At 40.2% G+C, this 17502-nt stretch overlaps 1 protein-coding gene across 2 annotated transcripts in view; it reads left to right on the top strand.

The window, feature by feature from the left end:
- The window catches only part of MOB3B (MOB kinase activator 3B), an 89928-nt gene that overhangs the window by 59067 nt on the left and 13359 nt on the right, over positions 1 to 17502 (top strand). For both annotated transcript variants that reach the window (XM_033084982.2, XM_033084981.2), the window contains exon 4: positions 13135 to 13337. In XM_033084982.2, the coding sequence (XP_032940873.1) occupies positions 13135 to 13337 (203 nt within the window). The remainder of the gene's footprint in view (positions 1 to 13134; positions 13338 to 17502) is intronic.

The following is a 17502-nucleotide window of genomic DNA, read 5'->3' as shown; positions in this document are numbered from 1 at the left end:
TTTCTGAGAAACCAACAGGAGAAAAAGAGAAAGGAAGGAAAAAACCCAAACACAACTGAAGTTCATTGACTCAAAAAACTAGGGTTATTCACTAATGGGGACATTTACCACCAGCTTTGTGATAAAGTTTTGGTTTTGTGTAGTTTGTGCCTCCGCAGATAGGACAGGACACTGAGGATATCTTTCTAAAGATTCAGCTGCTAGAGTGTGAGCTGAGAAGTTTGACAGTAAAGCAAGCAATGTATATATTCGAGATGCAAAAATTATCACATAGAATATAACCTTAGCTAAAATGAAGGTTTTCCTTGTTCATCTCTCCTGTCATCTGCCTAAGCATGTCTCCTGTTATAAGGCCTCAGCTGTTCAAGCACACAAAACTTCTTTTCATTCCATGTACAATATGTCTTTAGAGTTCCTCTTTAAATAAACTGTAAAAATGTTTTAATTCTCAAAGTGAATGCTGCTAACAACAGAACCTTCCTTGATTTTTTTGAGCAGGCTTTTCTGTATGTGTGTTTTTATAGGACTAATTAACAAAAACTATATGGATTTTATAAGGATCCTGCCTTGTTGGTAGTGCAATTTCCAACATTTTTTGTCATCAGGCTTAGTTTCATAAATATAGGGGAAGCAGAGTCAGGCTCTAAATATCACTGACAGTGGGATTTTTGAATCTAAAACCTGAATATTTTAGAAAACCTTTCTAAGATAGGCTGGTTCTTTATGGCATAACTGGGAGCATTAAAGTAATGATTTCTGTCATTGGAAGTATTTCAGAGTATGTAGGCCAAAACAAAAAATAGATGAAAAAACACATAGCAGTTCTTTGCACAACTTGCAGTTAGTGCCACTTAGCACTTTGACTAAGTAACTGCTTAGCCAAAACTGTCTTAAAGGTCATAGAAAATTTCTTGAACAGGGTGGGATCCTCAGATGTACATCGGTACTACCATAGTGCACTAAAGCCTGTTTATGTGTGGGACAACAAAACTGGATTTCTGCTTTGATGAAAGGTTCCATGTCAGGCAGCTGCAGAGATCATGGAAAAATAATACAGTCATTTTTGAAAGCTATTCCAACTCTTGCTTTATCCTGCAGTTAAACACATAAAAGCTCACTGGAAATAACAGCAGCTAATGAACTGTAGCTCCTTTCAGCATCATGGGGATGTGTAACTATGAAGGACACAAGTGGATTTAAAGGTCTTATTAAAACACTGTTCCTTTAGAGAATTCAGAGTCCCCATTTCTTTTAATAGTTTGTTTTTTGGAATATTGCATTTTTGAACTAAACAAATCCTTTTCAGTCTTAATGCATGTCACATGTTGTAATAATGTAAACTGTCACTTGCTGAACTTCTGGCCCCAGACTACAAGATAGATATTTATAAATGTTTCCAGTGATAATTGACTTTTGCTCTTCCAGCAATGAGAAAACAAACTATCTGGTGTCAGATATATTCTTCTTTCACCAAGGTACCTGGTTGAGCATGTACCTGAGCTGTCTGCATCTCTGAATCTGTTTCCATTCTCTATGCTGTGCTGTTGGATGAAAGTGCAAGTATGTGTCCACTCCTCTCTTGCTGTTGGGGAAGGAATTGCTCTGTGAATCTGTCAAGATAGCTGTAATCACTAGCATTTGGTGTAGGTCTGGTATCTAAGTTACACTATCAAAGTACTCCTATAGCCATAAAAGTCCAGATGGAAGCTCTGCAGTAAAAATCCAGGTGGAAACAGGCCTCCTCACCTCCTAAAGTGATCACCTTTAAATCACACCCTAGCAGCTCTGGTGTGAAGGTGCTCCTTAAAGGCTGTGAATGCAGTGTGGTCAGGCAGTGAGCTCTCTGGCACTGCTCCTCACATTTGGACAAGTTGCCTCTTGTCCTGCCAGCTGGATTATGGAGAAGAATCTGCCCCCTCATCTTCATTCTCTCTCATTAGGTACACATAGATAAGATCCCTGGAGCGTTCTGTTTTCAAAGTGAAGAGTCCTACCTCTGAGCCTCTCTACGTATGAGAGATGTTCTAGTTACTTCATCCATTATCTTTGGGGTCCTGCACTTGACATTGTTCAGTTAAATCCATGCCTTTCTTCTACTGAGGAGCCCAGAATTGGACCAAGCACTCAGGTGCAGCCTCAACAGGGCTGAGTATAGGGAAGGATCACCTCCTTTGACCTGCTGCTAGAGCCCTTCCTAATGCAGCCAAGGAGGGTATTGGACTTTTTCACCCTGAGAGCATAGTGTTCACTTATGGTCAACTTGGTCTGCCACAACCCAGATGTCCTCCTCAGCAAGGCTCTGGCTTTTCTATGTCATTTGTCACTAGTTCTCATTATTCATTAAGCAGCAGACCCTTGTTTTCCTTTGTTTTTCTTTTGCGGTTTGTTTACTTGTAAAATCCTTTATTGTTGCTGTTCACATACCTTCCAAGATTCAGCTTCTGTTAGGAGTGATGTGCTCATTGCACATCCATGCAGGCCTCCTGGAAGATTATCTTGCTTGATTTCATACTTGTCTGGAGAGACCTTTCTTGAGCTCCTGGAGGCGATGCTTTCATATCAGCCAGCCCTACTGGAACCTTCTTCTCCACAGGATTTTATCCCATGGCATTGTTCCAAGTAGACCCCCAAGGAGATGGAAATGGCTTTTTGTGTAATCCAAGGCTGTGGTCTTGATTTTTGCCTTCCTGTTACCTTTTAGGATCTACCTTCCACCACTTTATAGTCTCTACAGCCAAGACAGCCTCTAACTTCTGTGTTTCCCAACAGTTCTTCCATCTTTTTAAATATCAGACTTAAATATCAGACTGAGTACCTTTACTTCTTGGCTCCTCCACTATGTGTTCTCCGAGGTTGCAATGCACTCAAAAAGTATCCTGGATTACTTGAGTCCTGCTGTGCTGTCCTTCCAGTAGATCTTAAGGGTGTTAAGGCTTCCCTTGAGGAGCAGAGGCTGTGACTCTTAAACTTCCACTTGTTTGCTGAAGCATTATCAACATTTTCCTGAGTGGGAAAACATAGCACATTCGCACCATAACAGTGCCCATGTTGGTCTGCCCACTAATCTTGATGCAGGAGCTCTTCACTGAGTCCTGTCCTATCTCAAGGCAGAGCAGTTTGCATTTCAAATGCTCCCATGCAACAGGTTATTACCCACATCACCATACCTGCCTCTCCTTCCTTAAAAGCCTGCATCCCTTCATTGCAATCCTCCAATCATTCCACCAATGTTTATAATATGGTCTTTTAGAACAAGTACTACAATTTCTGATGTTCTACATTTTAACTACATTTTAAATGGCATTTTGTGGTGTAACCCTAGATGGCAAACTAGCCTGAATCTGACCTGCTAAAGTGTTCTCTTCTGTATCTGGTAGATGTCAACCCCCTTCTTCCAAAAGCCCTTGAGGCAGTGTAGCTGACAGCTGCTGGAGGACACAGGCAGGGGGCTCTGGGGAGGGATAACAGAAGTTGTGGCAAACAAAATCCATTACTGTAAAATCTCTCAGAGTATAGCTACTTATACACACTTACTTACTTAGAAAATACATTTTGATCCTGTAAGCAAAGAGAAAAGATAAGATGGAAATATAGATTATGAATCAAACCACAGATAAATTTTAAGTTATTTAAAACTGAAAATTGCCTTCATTGTATTACGGCTGACTACAAAAACTAGAATACTGAAGATCAAGTTTACTAGTTTCAGATTATTTTTGCTTTTGTTTTTCTTCATAATATTTTCTTTTAGAATAGAACAAATTATATCTTTCTCTGGTTTATATTTTCTTTCTCCTTGGCTGCTACATGTTCCCATCATTCTCCTCTATAATATATATATTCATCTGGTCTAGATTTATTCAGCCAGATAGGAATTCAAAGCTGTTATCTTCCACCACCAATTCTGTTACCCAACGACAAAAGTTTTGACTAACAATCTGTTGATCAGAATATGATCCCAAAAAGGCAAGTAGTTTGTCTTCCTGGGGGTACTTCCAATACTCTTTGCAGACTGAAATGGACACTGCTTTCTTTTTTAAACTTCCTATTGTTAACTCTTGTTGACTGAGATAGAAAAAGATACAAGTGTGTGACCCATCAGCTGCAGACCCCAGCCACTAATTCAGCCAGCCAGCCTCTACAGGCATTGGCAGATGGTTCTCAGTACTGCATTTTTAATGGCCCATTTTCTCTTGTTGGCCAGGGACAAGCTGTAAAATTACCTAATGGTGCTTAAAGATAACTATTAAATTTATCATCTGCATACCACATTTGAACTGCACACTAGTTTTTTTTCTAACATGGTTATTCCCAGAGAGATAGCCACAAAGCTTCCAATTTCTATTTCACTTGCTTTTTAGCATCATCAGCATTTTGAATTGGGTTTTTCCTTTTTTTTTTTAAACAGAAGTATGAAACTCTCCTAATGTTTACTTTCAATGTTGGTGGTCTCAAAGGAAAAGGAAAAGCTTGGAGCAGCTTTTAAATTTTCAGAAATTATTAATGATTTGATCATGTGACTATGTGAATGACAAAACCACAAGATTCTCTAGATAAGCCTTTCAGTGCATGCTGGGAATGTATAAGCGGCAGCACATGATTCAGGGCAATGGACAATCTCAACCTAAAGCCATATACAGCATTAATTCCCAGGAGTGTGGTGAAACTTTACTGCCTGAAGGAATAATAAAGGGCAGTAGGGAAGAGTTTTCTGTGATCTTGAAATTGGGAGGAGATATTTACGAAAGTTACACACCAAGGGCACCAGATTATTGTTGGTGCTGCAATACACCTGAGCACTAAGTTGAAGGAGCAGAAAATGGTTTAACTGCCAAATGAATACCTGCAAAAGAAAGTCAAGTAGGCCAGTGTTATGAGTGGGTGAGCTAAAAGAATGAAGAGCAAGGACCCAGAAAAAGATGAAATAGATTGTATTCCAGCTTCAGAGGCCACTGAAATTGATCATCCAAGAAAAATCCAAGCATTCATGTTAATGAGGTGCTACTGCAGGGAATGGAACAATTAACTTTCTTACTGTTGCCTTACTTTAGAATTGCATGGTTGATGCCAACTTAGGGAAGGACTCAGTTTGTATTAACCCTGTAATTAATCCCTAAAAGAGAAAAAAATTACTCCAATGAAATCAGGGTGCCTCCCTTTTTCAGCTGAATTTGATGATAGAACAAATCAACTTATTTTTTGGCTAAAATAACCCTTGTCTTAAAATAACCCTTTTATTTGTTCTCTTCCGAAACTTTTGATCCAATTGTGCATTTGATGTTTTTTACTTATTTTTCTTCAAAATTTTACTTAATATCTTACAAAAGTCATTAGCATAGGACAAATTGTTGCATGTTTTGAAAGTGCTTCTGTAACTAATATACTATTTTAATATACTATTCTATTAATGTTTCTTACATTAATATACTATTATTTTGCTTAGGTTTTTTTCTTTGAAAGAGGTAAGATACTTTTGCTTATGCATTTTCTAGACTCATTTTCAATTAAATGAGGCTAAACTTTCTTTGATTTCTAGGTAACAGATAGGCCCCAGGGCATCTGAAGAGTCAGGTCTTATCTATTAGTGACATAATCTGTTTAAATGATAGTAGCTCCTTTTGCACAGACAATAGTAGGTTTCGAGTGCCTTGTAAATCCAAGCATTGTTGGCCTATATTTTAACAGTAAACATAGGTCTTACGGGACATATGCAGTAAAAATAGTCACATTTTCTTTATATAGTCTTGTTCCTGGCTTAGAATTATGCTGTCAGTCAATGATAACTTTTCTTCAGCCTGCTTGCATGCCTGTGTGTGAATTTGTGTGTGTGTGTGTGCGTGTACATGTGTGTATGCCTCCTGATGTAACCTGAAATTTCTTTGAAAGTGCTGTCACCTCTGAGTGTAAAGTCCTGTGTACTCTGGTTCCTCATACACATACAAGCTTCCTAAGTCATCGCACCTTGCAGGTGCAGGAGACAAGGGCTGTGGTGTGAGGAGTTAAGTTGCCTGACTATTTATTCTAATGGCCCACTGAAAATGAATTTAGCACAGTAATCATAAGAACAAAGTTTTCTTTTGTGATATTAACCTGTCAACTACAACTGCTTGTTGATGTCATGCTGAATTTTGTCATATGTGGGGCCTGTGTTTTTTGGTGAACTGCTGGAACATCTGTGTGCTGCAGACCAGAGGTCTGGTTCTGAGTACATCAGCAAGACTGTGCTGCTTGCTGCTTCTGATAACATTTCTTTTTGCTGCCTCTTGCAGCCCTTCTGGAGAGGGGCCCTTAGAGCAGCATGTGTCTTCCAGTTAATGGGCAACCAGAATGTTTGTAAGACATCAGTAGTTAAGGAAAGTAAAAGCTGTGCTGTGGTACATTCAGCATAGAAAGTCAAAACTACATAATTTCCCAGAGATAGTCGGTTCATGGTGAGCATTATATGAACAAAGCTGTTAGCAAGTAGGGAGGAATGCTTTTCCATTGATAACTTGGCCAGGCTCCAGTGTTCTACAAATGTGTGTACTTTTTCCTTATGTTCATTTAATGAGTTAATATACTCTCTTTTCCTTTTCTAAGTTGTTACACTGCCAAATGGCTGCTATGTTTTTTGTCCCAGAAGAGGCTGTATTTTGTTCACCTGCACTGTGGTTTCTGCTCTCTGAAGTATTCTAATGGTTTTCCAAGCTAATTTAGAATATATGTCTATATATCTATCTATATCTATGTCTATGTCTATATCTATGTCTAATCTATATCTATATATATATTAATGCCATAGAGATCTGCTCAGGTGCAGCAATCCAACAAACCTTATTTTGTTACTATGGTGAAAATGAATCTTCCATGGCAGATTAGTTATACTGACACATAATTATGACTCTGCAGCTCTACCCAGCTGAGAATTTATGGGCAAGAATTGAGGGACAGGCACAATTTGGGCGGCACTCTTGTGGGTGTTCATCGTAGGCTACATGATCAGAAGGAGGAAGTTGATGAGGCTTTCTATGAGCTGTTAGAAATAGCCTTGTGGTCACAGGCCCTGGTTCCCCTGGGGGAGTTCAACCACCCTGGTATTTGCTAAAGGGATGACACAGCCCAGCACAGTCTTTTTTTCCAATAAACTCTAGGAAGTTCCTGCAATTTATTGAAGATAGCTTTTTGATGCAAATTGTTGAGGAACCTGTGAGGAAACGTGTATTGCTCGACCTTGTATTAACAAACAAGGAGGTACCAGTTGAAAACATAGACTGGGGGCAGCCACCTTCTTTGATCTGTCCCCAGAGCACATGGGTGCAGCTTTTCTGCAGGGGTACATCATCCTTAGGTGTAGAAGTGGCATGTATGGCCCACACTGCTGAGAGCTACAGATCTACAGTCACATTCACTGAGTGTGTTACTGGTTAATACCATGCCTATACCAAGCCCCACTGTATTAGTTCCCAATTACATTTGTAATTATGAATTAAAGGAATTTCTGTGGTATGACTGAAACATTTAAAAGCTGTTTGCACATTCTTGGGACATTTGGGGAAGTCTAGGGTTTCAAACGCCAGCTTAACCAAAAGGATCCTTTTGTTACTTTCTTCTATTATGACAGCACTGAATCAAGGCTGCCATTTCACTTGTAGAAATACTTCTTTCCGAAAGAATCAGCTAGCTCAAAATTTTCAGAAACATCTTTGTTTGTCTTTTAATAACCATAACTCAGGCGTCTAGTTTGATGAGTTTATGTTCTGTCTCTTTACTGTATTGTGTTGCAGATAGTAATACAGTCAGTCTTTTCACTGCGTTAGAAAGGGGAAGGGGATAAGGCCAAGCTCTCTAGAGATGAGCCTGAGGGTGACATGCCAGATTTGAGGGTACAATGGACAGCCTAGCTGAAGTGCACCTACACCGATGCATGTGGATAACAAACAGGAAGAGCTGGAAAGCATTTCTGGAGCAGGAAAGCTATGATGTATTTGCCCACCACAGAAACTTGGTAAAATGACTCCCTTGACTGGAGTGCTGCAATGGATGTCTATAAACGCTTCAGAAAGGATGGGCACAGCAGCATAGGAGGTGGAGTTGCACTGTAAATTAGGGAGTGTTTTGATTGTATTGAAGGTAATGATGAAGATGACAAGGTTGAGTGCTTATAGCTGAAGATCAGGGCAAAGATCAGTTGGGCAGGTGATGGCAGTCTGGTAAACCACCCAACCAGGATGAACAGACTGATGAGGCATTCTACAAGCACTGGCAGAAGTCTCTCAGTCTTCAGCCCTAATACCTGTGGGCAACTTAAACTTGCCAAGTGTCTGCGGGAAATACAACACAAGAGAGGAAACAGTCTGGAAGGTTCCTGAAATGTGTGGAAGACAACTTCCTTACATAAATGGTAAATGAGCCTACTAGAGGAGGTGCCCTGCTAGACTGCTTGACTGTGAATGGAGAAGGACTAATGGGTGATATGCTGATCAGTGACTGTCTTGGGCATAGTGACCATGAAATGTTAGTTTTCAATACTGGGTGAAGTAAGGAGGAGCACCAGCAAAACTTTCACCTTGGTCTTCCAGCAGGCAGACTTTGGGATGTCTAGGAGATTTATTGACAAGGGTCTCTTGAGATCAACCCTGAAGAGCAAAGGAGTCCAGGAAGGCTGGATGTATTTTAGAAAGGAATTGTTAAATATTCAGAAGCAGGCTGTCCCCACATATAGAAAGACAAGTTGTCAGGAATAAGATTGACTTGGTTAAACAGAGAACTTCAGCTGGAATTTAAAGAACTATGAGGATGCAGTGAGGCCATGGAAGGAGGAGATAAGAAGGGCCGAAGCTCAGCTAGAACTTGATTTGACCTCCAGTTAAGGACAGTGAAAAAACTTTCTATAAATACATTGGCAGCAAAAGGAGGACCAAGGAAAGTCTCCATCACTTGTTGAGTACAGTTGGTAGTGTAGTGACAGTGGATGAGGAAAAGGCTGATGTACTTAATGCCTTTTTTGTTTCAGTCTTTGTTATCAAGATCAGTTGTCCTCAGGACATGTAGGCCCCACAGCTTGAGGTTAGAGACAGGGAGCTGAGTGAAGTCCAAATAATCCAGGTGGAGGTTAGTGACCTGCTCTGCCAGTTAGAACAAGTCTATGGCACTTGATGGGATCCACCCCATAGTAATGAGGGAACTGGAAGAAGAACTTGCCAAAATCCTCTCAATCATCTATCAGCAATCCTGGTTAACTGGAGAAGTTCCAGATGACTGGAGGTGGGGATTGGTCACTCCTGCTGTGCCTGCAGTGAGAGAACAAAAGGAAATGGCCTTAAACTGAGACAGGGGAAATTCAGATCAGTAATTAGAAAAAAAATCTCACTGCCAGGTGGTCAGGCACTGGAATAGGTTTCCTGGGGTAGGTGGTGGTGTAGCTATCCCTGGAAGTCTTGAAGAGGCACCTGGATCTGGTGCTGGTGATGTGGTTTAGTGTTTTGGGGACTACATAGTTCTGGGTAGTCAATTGGACTGGATGATCTTGTAGGTCTCTTCCAACTTGGATGATTTTAAGGCAAAAACTGCTGTGGCTGAGATGAAGGACAGTGAACAGGCTTCTTAACAAATTAAATGAGCTAAATCTAAGTTAGTCCAGTCCCAAGAGCCACTTGTAATTACTCTGTTCTGTGGCTGATTTATTTATAACTGTAGAGTTACAATGGGAACAAAACATTAGGCCACATTCTGACCTCAGAATATAAATCTAGAATCATTTTGCACTGATTTTTTTCAATTTTGATGGCATTACTTTGAGTTCATTCTATTGTAATTGAGGTCAGAATCTGTTCTCTTTTATCTAATTTTGAGCTCAAAGATCAGCAGGGTATAGCTCAAGATCAGGCTGCAGGCACCTCAATATGTACATTTGTACCTTGAGGCTGACCAGATTTTAAGCCTCTTTCTATGTGCCAGGGACAAAGAGATAGCCTGACAGACTCTTCAAGGCTGAGGAGTGTCGGTAGCTCACTACACAGTTATCAGTTGCTTTCAGTGATACTAGGAGAGGCTTTTTAACTCCTTAGGGACACAGTGTTAGTTTGTAAATCAGTTTTGCTGGAATCAGAAAGAAATCAGAGAGCTGCTACCAATTCTCCTGTGCCCAAATGATATATTTGTGATAGCAGCAGTGCTTTACTGTTTATTTAAGAGTAAATGAATCAGATACGACTCCACAAAATAGGAGAAATTCTGCAACAGCAAGTGAAGCTACACAATTTGTCTGAAATCTTGATTCATGTGAGAAGGAGGGGGAAACACTGCAAATTTATTGAGTCCTAGGCTGTTCTATACCAGCTATCTTTTTTAATATTTTTATATGTTCTCAAATTGACCGTGTAATACATCTAAAAGTCTGTTAGATCGAAGTCCTCTCTTGCAGCAGAAACAGTGCTCTGTGGTTTTTATACTTACTGCCTTACTGTGTAGTGGGAACATAGCCTGAAGAGAAGTTAAAAGATTTTTCACCTTGATTTATTCAGATTGGTTTTGGTTAGTTAATATAGAAGTAGGAAAGTAAAAATATTCTTCAGTAACAATTGTGTGTCATACCCTGGAAGATGAAACAACAGTAATTTCACGATTAGAAGCCACACCATTTTGACTAAAATTTTGCTCCTAACCCAGAAGTGCGGCTTACATTTAGGAGCGGCCAATATGTGAACACATTTTGGAAATTTCCAAACCCGGAGGTCCGAGCCCACAACAGCTCCAAGCTGAGCTGGAGCCCGCCCGGCTCTCCCACTTCCTGGCAGCAGCGACCGGGCACGCCGCTCTCCCACTTCCCAGTGGCAGCGGTGAGTGGGGCCAGGGTCGCTCCCTGGCGGCTGCCCCGAGCAGGGCCGAGCCAGTAAACCCCACGATCCCACGATTCTGTTACTAATTGGCAACTTTGTCAAAGTTGCACACAGATCCTGTGAACGAAAATGCGGTTTATAATCCAGTGCAGCTTATGTATGGACAAAGACCTAAATGTTGCTGACACCTGGAGCTGCGGCTTATAATCAGGTGCGGCATGTAATCGTGAAATTACTGTAATTATTCTCCATTTTGGAACATATCTGTTCTGGATTAGAAAATACAGCACTTTCAAGAATTCATCTCTCAGTTCAGCAAACCAACTTGCAGTGAAAAGTGCCAGTTATTCCCCATCCTCTTTTATTAAGTCTTGACATTTTTTGGGGTATATTTTTAAATTTCTGGTGTGGGTATATTTTACAGAAATGTAAAGCAGGTTGCTACTATAATCATTCCTGAATTAAGCCATGCTCTGATGACTGGAATGTGAATAGATTTCCTCTAGTAAATGAGCAGTTACTTGGGGTTTCTGTTATGTTTTTGATAGATTATGTTTACTTACCCTTGGAAGTAACAACAGTTGTTACAATGCAGGTCCTTGGCCAATTGTGTGGAATTGCAATTTAAACATTGCCAAGACATCTGTACATACTGTCATTTCTGTAATTTAACCATGTCTCAGTTCATGTCTTGAGCATTGAAGCCTTCTCCTCAGTGACCTTCCATAATAGCTTTGGCACTTAAATGAATGGATTTGACAACAGAAAGCATACATTTCTTAAGAAGGTAAAGTAGCTGTGCTTTGATAAATGCAGCAATTTTTCTGATCCTTGGTTTGTACATCAGGAATAAGAAGGGCAGCCCTGCATCTCTACAAGCTACTTAAAATTATTGCAAAAGGATGTTGAAATATTTGGTGAACCCAGTACAGGCCAAAAAACTCAAGACATTTCCCAACTTTATCTGCACCTCAGCAATGGCAAATATCGAAGCAGTTCAGGGATACTTCTGCAGGCTGGTGTGTTTCCCTACTCACATACTGATGTACACACTAGTGTTCATATCCACAGTGGATATATCCTGGTACCTCCTTGGCGAGGGATTCCAAAATAAGATACATATTTATATTAATTAGATGCAGACTGGTTACAACCACAGTTGATAATTTATGTCATCTGTAATCAAAAATCTGGTTTTGATATGGAAATTCTCTCTGTATGTCCTCAAATCACCCTCAGCGAAACTGGGCAATTTGTCCATTAATTCACCACACTTGTGAGTCCTGAGCAATATTTAACAGGACATTAAAATTTGAAAACTAGAAAGCTTGCAAAAGTGTTAATTTCTGACAATAATAAATGTTTTTTCTTGTTCAGAGCATGAACTGGACTTTTAGGCAGTAGGAAATGCTTGGCTGTGAGGTGGCTTTTTTTTTAAGAAGCAATGGCTGTATTTTTGTGGTTCAAATCCAACTAAAACATTAATTAGATAACTGAAAAATCGGGCAACTGTGTAACAAAGCAGAGTAATAGTAAAGTTCTGAGGCTTTAGGCATTATGTCTGAGAGACAATCATAGAAGGAGACAAAACTTCAAGATTTTTGGGGCACATAACTCCATGCAAGATTAGTCTTTAATGGAGAGCAGTTCTGAAGAAATTATTCATGCACCATTATTGATGCCTGACAGTTCATTAGCAAATGGTGCTTTGCAGCTGCCTTGGAGTCTCCAGCCGCAAAGTCATGTAACTTTAAAAGTTTTTTGAAAGAACCATTCCTGTATCTCTTCAAGAGATTTTCTATTAAAGAAGCAATCAGATTGGTACATGTAACTGGGAAGGAGTTGAAAGCAAAGGGATCCTTTATTTCAAATTTATTATTAACTTTGATGCTGTGAAATGCCACTGTTGAGTTATATGAGCATGAATACTGTGTTACTTCTAATAAGTGCTCTGCATGTATCACTTTGAGGAACAGTTATTGCATGATGTCAATCCACTGATGTTAATAGGTTGATTTGCACTGAGGTGAAAATCGACTTTCTGGATGTTACAATACTGCATGTATTCATTAAATTATACACAGGAAGAAAAGAACTTGCTCCTGTCAATCTTGATCCATTAAAGTTGTTTAAGTATTTGGCTATTTTTGGTGCTAGCTGTCAAATAAGTGTGGCTATAAAGTGATCTTCTGTATTGGAAAGGAGGCCTAAGAAGTCATAACCTAGTTTGCAGTTACAGTCTCACAGTTGGCAGTAAAGCTTTTGTCTTGGGAGGATGACAGGGTGGTTATGACAACCTTGTCTTCTCTATTCACAGGTGTTCCCTTTCCAAAGAACTTCCTCCAGATCTGCAAGAAGATACTGTGTCGGCTTTTTCGGGTGTTCGTGCATGTCTACATCCATCACTTTGACCGTATCATCCTTATGGGGGCTGAGGCCCATGTCAACACCTGTTACAAGCATTTTTATTATTTTGTGACAGAGCTCAACCTCATAGACCGCAAAGAACTAGAGCCTTTGGTAAGTATGGGGTCTGGGCAAAAGCTCTAGGAAATTTTCCTCCTCCCTTCACCAAGACTTTCTCTCTGTCTATGTATGTCATTCTACATAAACAATCTAAAGGATGAACTCTGCCTCTCTGCATAGACCCATTCCTTCTCCTGCAGTATTTGTGAAATCTTCAGTGGGGTCTGTAGAAAGAGAAAAGTGCAATGTATGTTGTGTGGTGAAATACAAGGTGGAAAATCCTGGCATTAGAAAAGAGAAGTTTTCTGTTTCTGTCTTCTGTTTCTTCCTGTACTATATATTTAGTATATAATATTATTTTGTCTGTTTTCACTGCTCAGTAACAGCATGGCAGTAACTCATAGCAGTCATTTAAATGCATGTAAAGGGAACAGATATCTGTAGAAAAGTGAATTTTGAGTTTTTTTTAAGTCTTTATGTAGGTATTCTTGAAGGTATTGAGTGTGTTAGATCCAGAGCACACTCTGAATCTACATGAGATAGATGAAGTGAGACTGAGGTTCAGATAATTAGCAGTGTAACAAAACCAGACACTTCCTTGTGGACTGAAATAGATTTGAATTAAAATCATTGTTTCCAGAAGCAAGGCCCCAGAAATGGTTGCAAATACAAATAAAAAAATGTACAAGCAGAGAAGGAAAATTAAGGGACAAGTCAGAAAGCAGTTCAAATCCTCTCTGTGGGTGTTTAGCCGACTTTAAAAAAGATCAGAGAGGCATTTCTCCAAAGCTCAGAGTTTGGAATATACTGTATAATTTAGACAACTAGGAATCACTGGATTTTATTTTTTCTCTTTTGTACACAGAATCACAGAACAGCTAGAGGTATTGACTGGCACATGTGGCTGTCATGTAGTCCAAATCCCTGTTTTACCTAGAAAGGGTATCCAGGACCCCATCATGTTTTAGTTGTTTCACATAAAGGCACATTGCAAGGCCATGTATAGCTTAGAATGATTATGAAACAATTCTGAAAGTGTGGCAAAAGTGATGTCTGCCTGCATTTCTGCAGGAATTGGAGCTGTTGCAGGTGTGGTTCTTGTGTATACTTACACTGATTGGAGGAGAGTCTGTGAAGCAAGACAAAACGTATCATCGTGTTTTCAACAGTTTGCAAGGCCCACTGAAAGACACATCATTTGGTACCTATTGATAAGCTGAAATGTATCTATTTCTTTTTCTGCATAGTAGAATTTAATATGCTGTATAAATATGTCCTAAGAGATAGAAGGCAGCCCTGCTAAAGAGAGTTTTTCTGCCAGACTTGTGATGCTAGGTTAGCCTGTAGCTATTAAATGCTGAAGTTGAATCATAAGCAAGATATAAACCAGAGTATCTCAGACATAGGTGATCTTAAGTCTGTTACAAGAGCTTTAGAATACAGAGTGGATAAAAATGGTTTAATGCTGCAGTTAGTAGGTATCAATACCCTTGCACAAAGCTGGCACATGAAGGTTTGTGGCCAGAGTGGTACAGGAGGTTACTGAAGTTCAGCAGCAGAGCAAGATGGGAATGTGCTGTAATTGTTGTGTGTTTTCCTTTAATATTCCTTCCTTCACAAAATTATTCTTGGGATCATAGTATGTTTATTAACTTTGCTGGGATTCACCATCTCCCAAGTAAATGCTTCACCTGCTTCCCTCTTCCTGTCCTTGGGTGGGTGTCAGCAGTGTGTAAATGCAGGAAAAAAACCCCTGTATTTTTCTCTTCAGTTGAGCAAGGAGAAGGGAGGGAATTGCCAAACAAAGCAGGCATTACTAATTGTCTTGAATTTTATTGTGGTAGTTGAGGACAACCTGTGGGCTGCCATGTTCATCATTGACAGGAAATGAGCCTGCATTATCTCCCTTAATTAGAAAAAGGGCCAAGAGATGATTAAATAAACAGACTCCTTTAATAAATGGGAAGATGACTGATTTATTATCTGAACTTTAAGAAGGGAGAATAATTGGGGAAGTTGGCAGTAGATGAATCATAATATCAGTCTGTAGGACTTATGCTCTATGTTTAAAATAGATTTTATCAGTCTTTTGCAACCCAGTGCAGCAGTTATAAAATCAAAAGAAGCAAATAATTCAAACGGGGTTCTCCCTCCCATCTGTGAGTTGCATAACTTGTCCTTTCTGCAGTCAAAGAGGTGGTTATAGTTTAAAATACTACCTGCCATTTTCCCATACCCATCAGCAGGTTAATTTGACAGATTCTTGAGTCTTCCATAGAGTTGTTTTATATGGGTACAAAAGAGGAAAACAACATGGTCACTGACCCCACAAGGTGTCCTGAGCACAAAACACATGTCCAATTGGTTAATTTAGGGAAAAAGAAGTGTATGATTTCTTTTCTGCAGCCAACAGACAGACAAGGCAGCACCATGAGAGCTCTCAGAAGACCTTTGACCATGCCTCCATGGGGAAGTTATGGGGAAACATACTTAGCTTTTAGATGTGTTACTTGTTTTGTGCCATTTCCCTGTGTGGCCAGCTTTATTACCCACTGTCAGTAGTTCACCTTAATTCACTTCTGAGCCTCTTCCAGTGGCCAAAACACCATAGGCATGGGGGTGCCTATTACCTCCATCCCACTCTCAGCCTTTGTAGGTGACAGCTTGTCAAACTTCAAACATGGCATCTAAATATACTTTTTGGTGAGAATCTTTATGCATCTGCCTCAGCACATCAATTTATTCTTCAAACATTAGCACAGCTATGGCATGTGTAACCCATCTACTTCCTTACAGTGATCCCTTTTCTCTGACAATGAACTCTACAGTATGTAGGACTTAAGAAATATACCATGTAACTTTATAAGCACATCATGAGCAAAACAATCTTGGTTCATGGAATTTACTCAATTTCTTGTCCATTTACAAACTTTTGATTACTGATCGGAGTATTGAGGAGAAAAAAGAAAATTAAACAAAACAGTCGGCAAAGAAACACCTTTCTTCCCTGGGCTCTAATTCAGTAAAAAACTTCTCCCTCCTTGCAGGTCTCCAGTCACCTTGAGTTTGCTAGGTTACATTCAGATACTCTTAATCCCTTTGGTGATTGAGGGGCAGTGCAGGAGACTGGGGTGGTGTCTGTTGCTTCTTGCTTTCTACTTGTGTTCCTCCACCCCAGCGTGGGGTTACTGTGGGACACAGTTCCTCCACAGTGTCCCTGCTCTGGTGTGTATCTGTGACCCACAGTCCCTTCAGGGCTGTGTCTGCTCTGTGTCTGCTCTGTGTCTGCTCTGGCACACTGCCCTTCCTTCCAAGAATTTGTCTCCAACCACATCCCAATAGTGACACTATTTGTCTTCTCCTCTTAACATATGCTGCTTTCTTAAATACCTATGAGCAGATACGTGTTCTGCAGCTTCTGCAGCAGAAATTTTGGCACACGGTGGATTTATTGCAGTGGTGTTGGGGCAGATGGAAGTAGCTGGCTGGCACAGGACAGACATGACCTCCTGCCACCATAACCCACCCTGCTAGCCCCCTGCCACCAAAACCCTTCCAGTAAGGTCCAACAGAAAGCATCCTCTTCTAAGTCTTATGTGATCTGTTGGTTTAAAAACTTACTTTCTCTTTCCAATTTTGTTTTAGGTTTTTCACCTGTCTCTGGGCAATAGGTCTTTTCATCAGTTTTCTTGTGGGAAATATGAAAGTACTTAGCATTTGACAGAAGTCTTGTGAGCCTGAATTTAGCAGTGTTTGCAGAGTACTCTGGTGCCATAAATTAAGGGTTGTACCAAGAGAAGAGCTCCTAGTTCTACCTCCTACCTTCAGCTGCAAACTGGATCCTTGCCACATACAAAAGAAATGGGAAGACCAAAGTTTTCTGTGTTCCTTAACTTGGTGTTTGTTCATTTGCTTTGCTGTTGCTCAAGAAGTTATGCTGGTGGAAATGGGAAGTGAGCAAGCTTTTAGGAGCCTAGTCTGCTGGGGGCTGATGGGTCTGTCAGAGGAGGGGAAGAGCATCTTCAGCCATAGAATTGCCAAGATGATGAAGAGGCCTTTAAACTAAAGGTGCCAGTGGGAGGGAAACCTCAGTCCATCCATATCAGTTTCATAGCAGTGCAAATCAGTTTGTTTCCCAGCAGATTCCTAAATAACTGGAAACTATTGATGGCAGTGAAATTTTCTTCTGAGGTCAGGGATAATAGACAGCAGAATACAG

This window comes from Catharus ustulatus, chromosome Z (genome assembly GCF_009819885.2).
Source record: "Catharus ustulatus isolate bCatUst1 chromosome Z, bCatUst1.pri.v2, whole genome shotgun sequence".
In the NCBI taxonomy this organism is placed as follows: Eukaryota; Metazoa; Chordata; class Aves; order Passeriformes; family Turdidae; genus Catharus; species Catharus ustulatus.
Note: the sequence above shows the minus strand (reverse complement) of the source record. Positions and strands in the feature narration are given on the sequence as shown.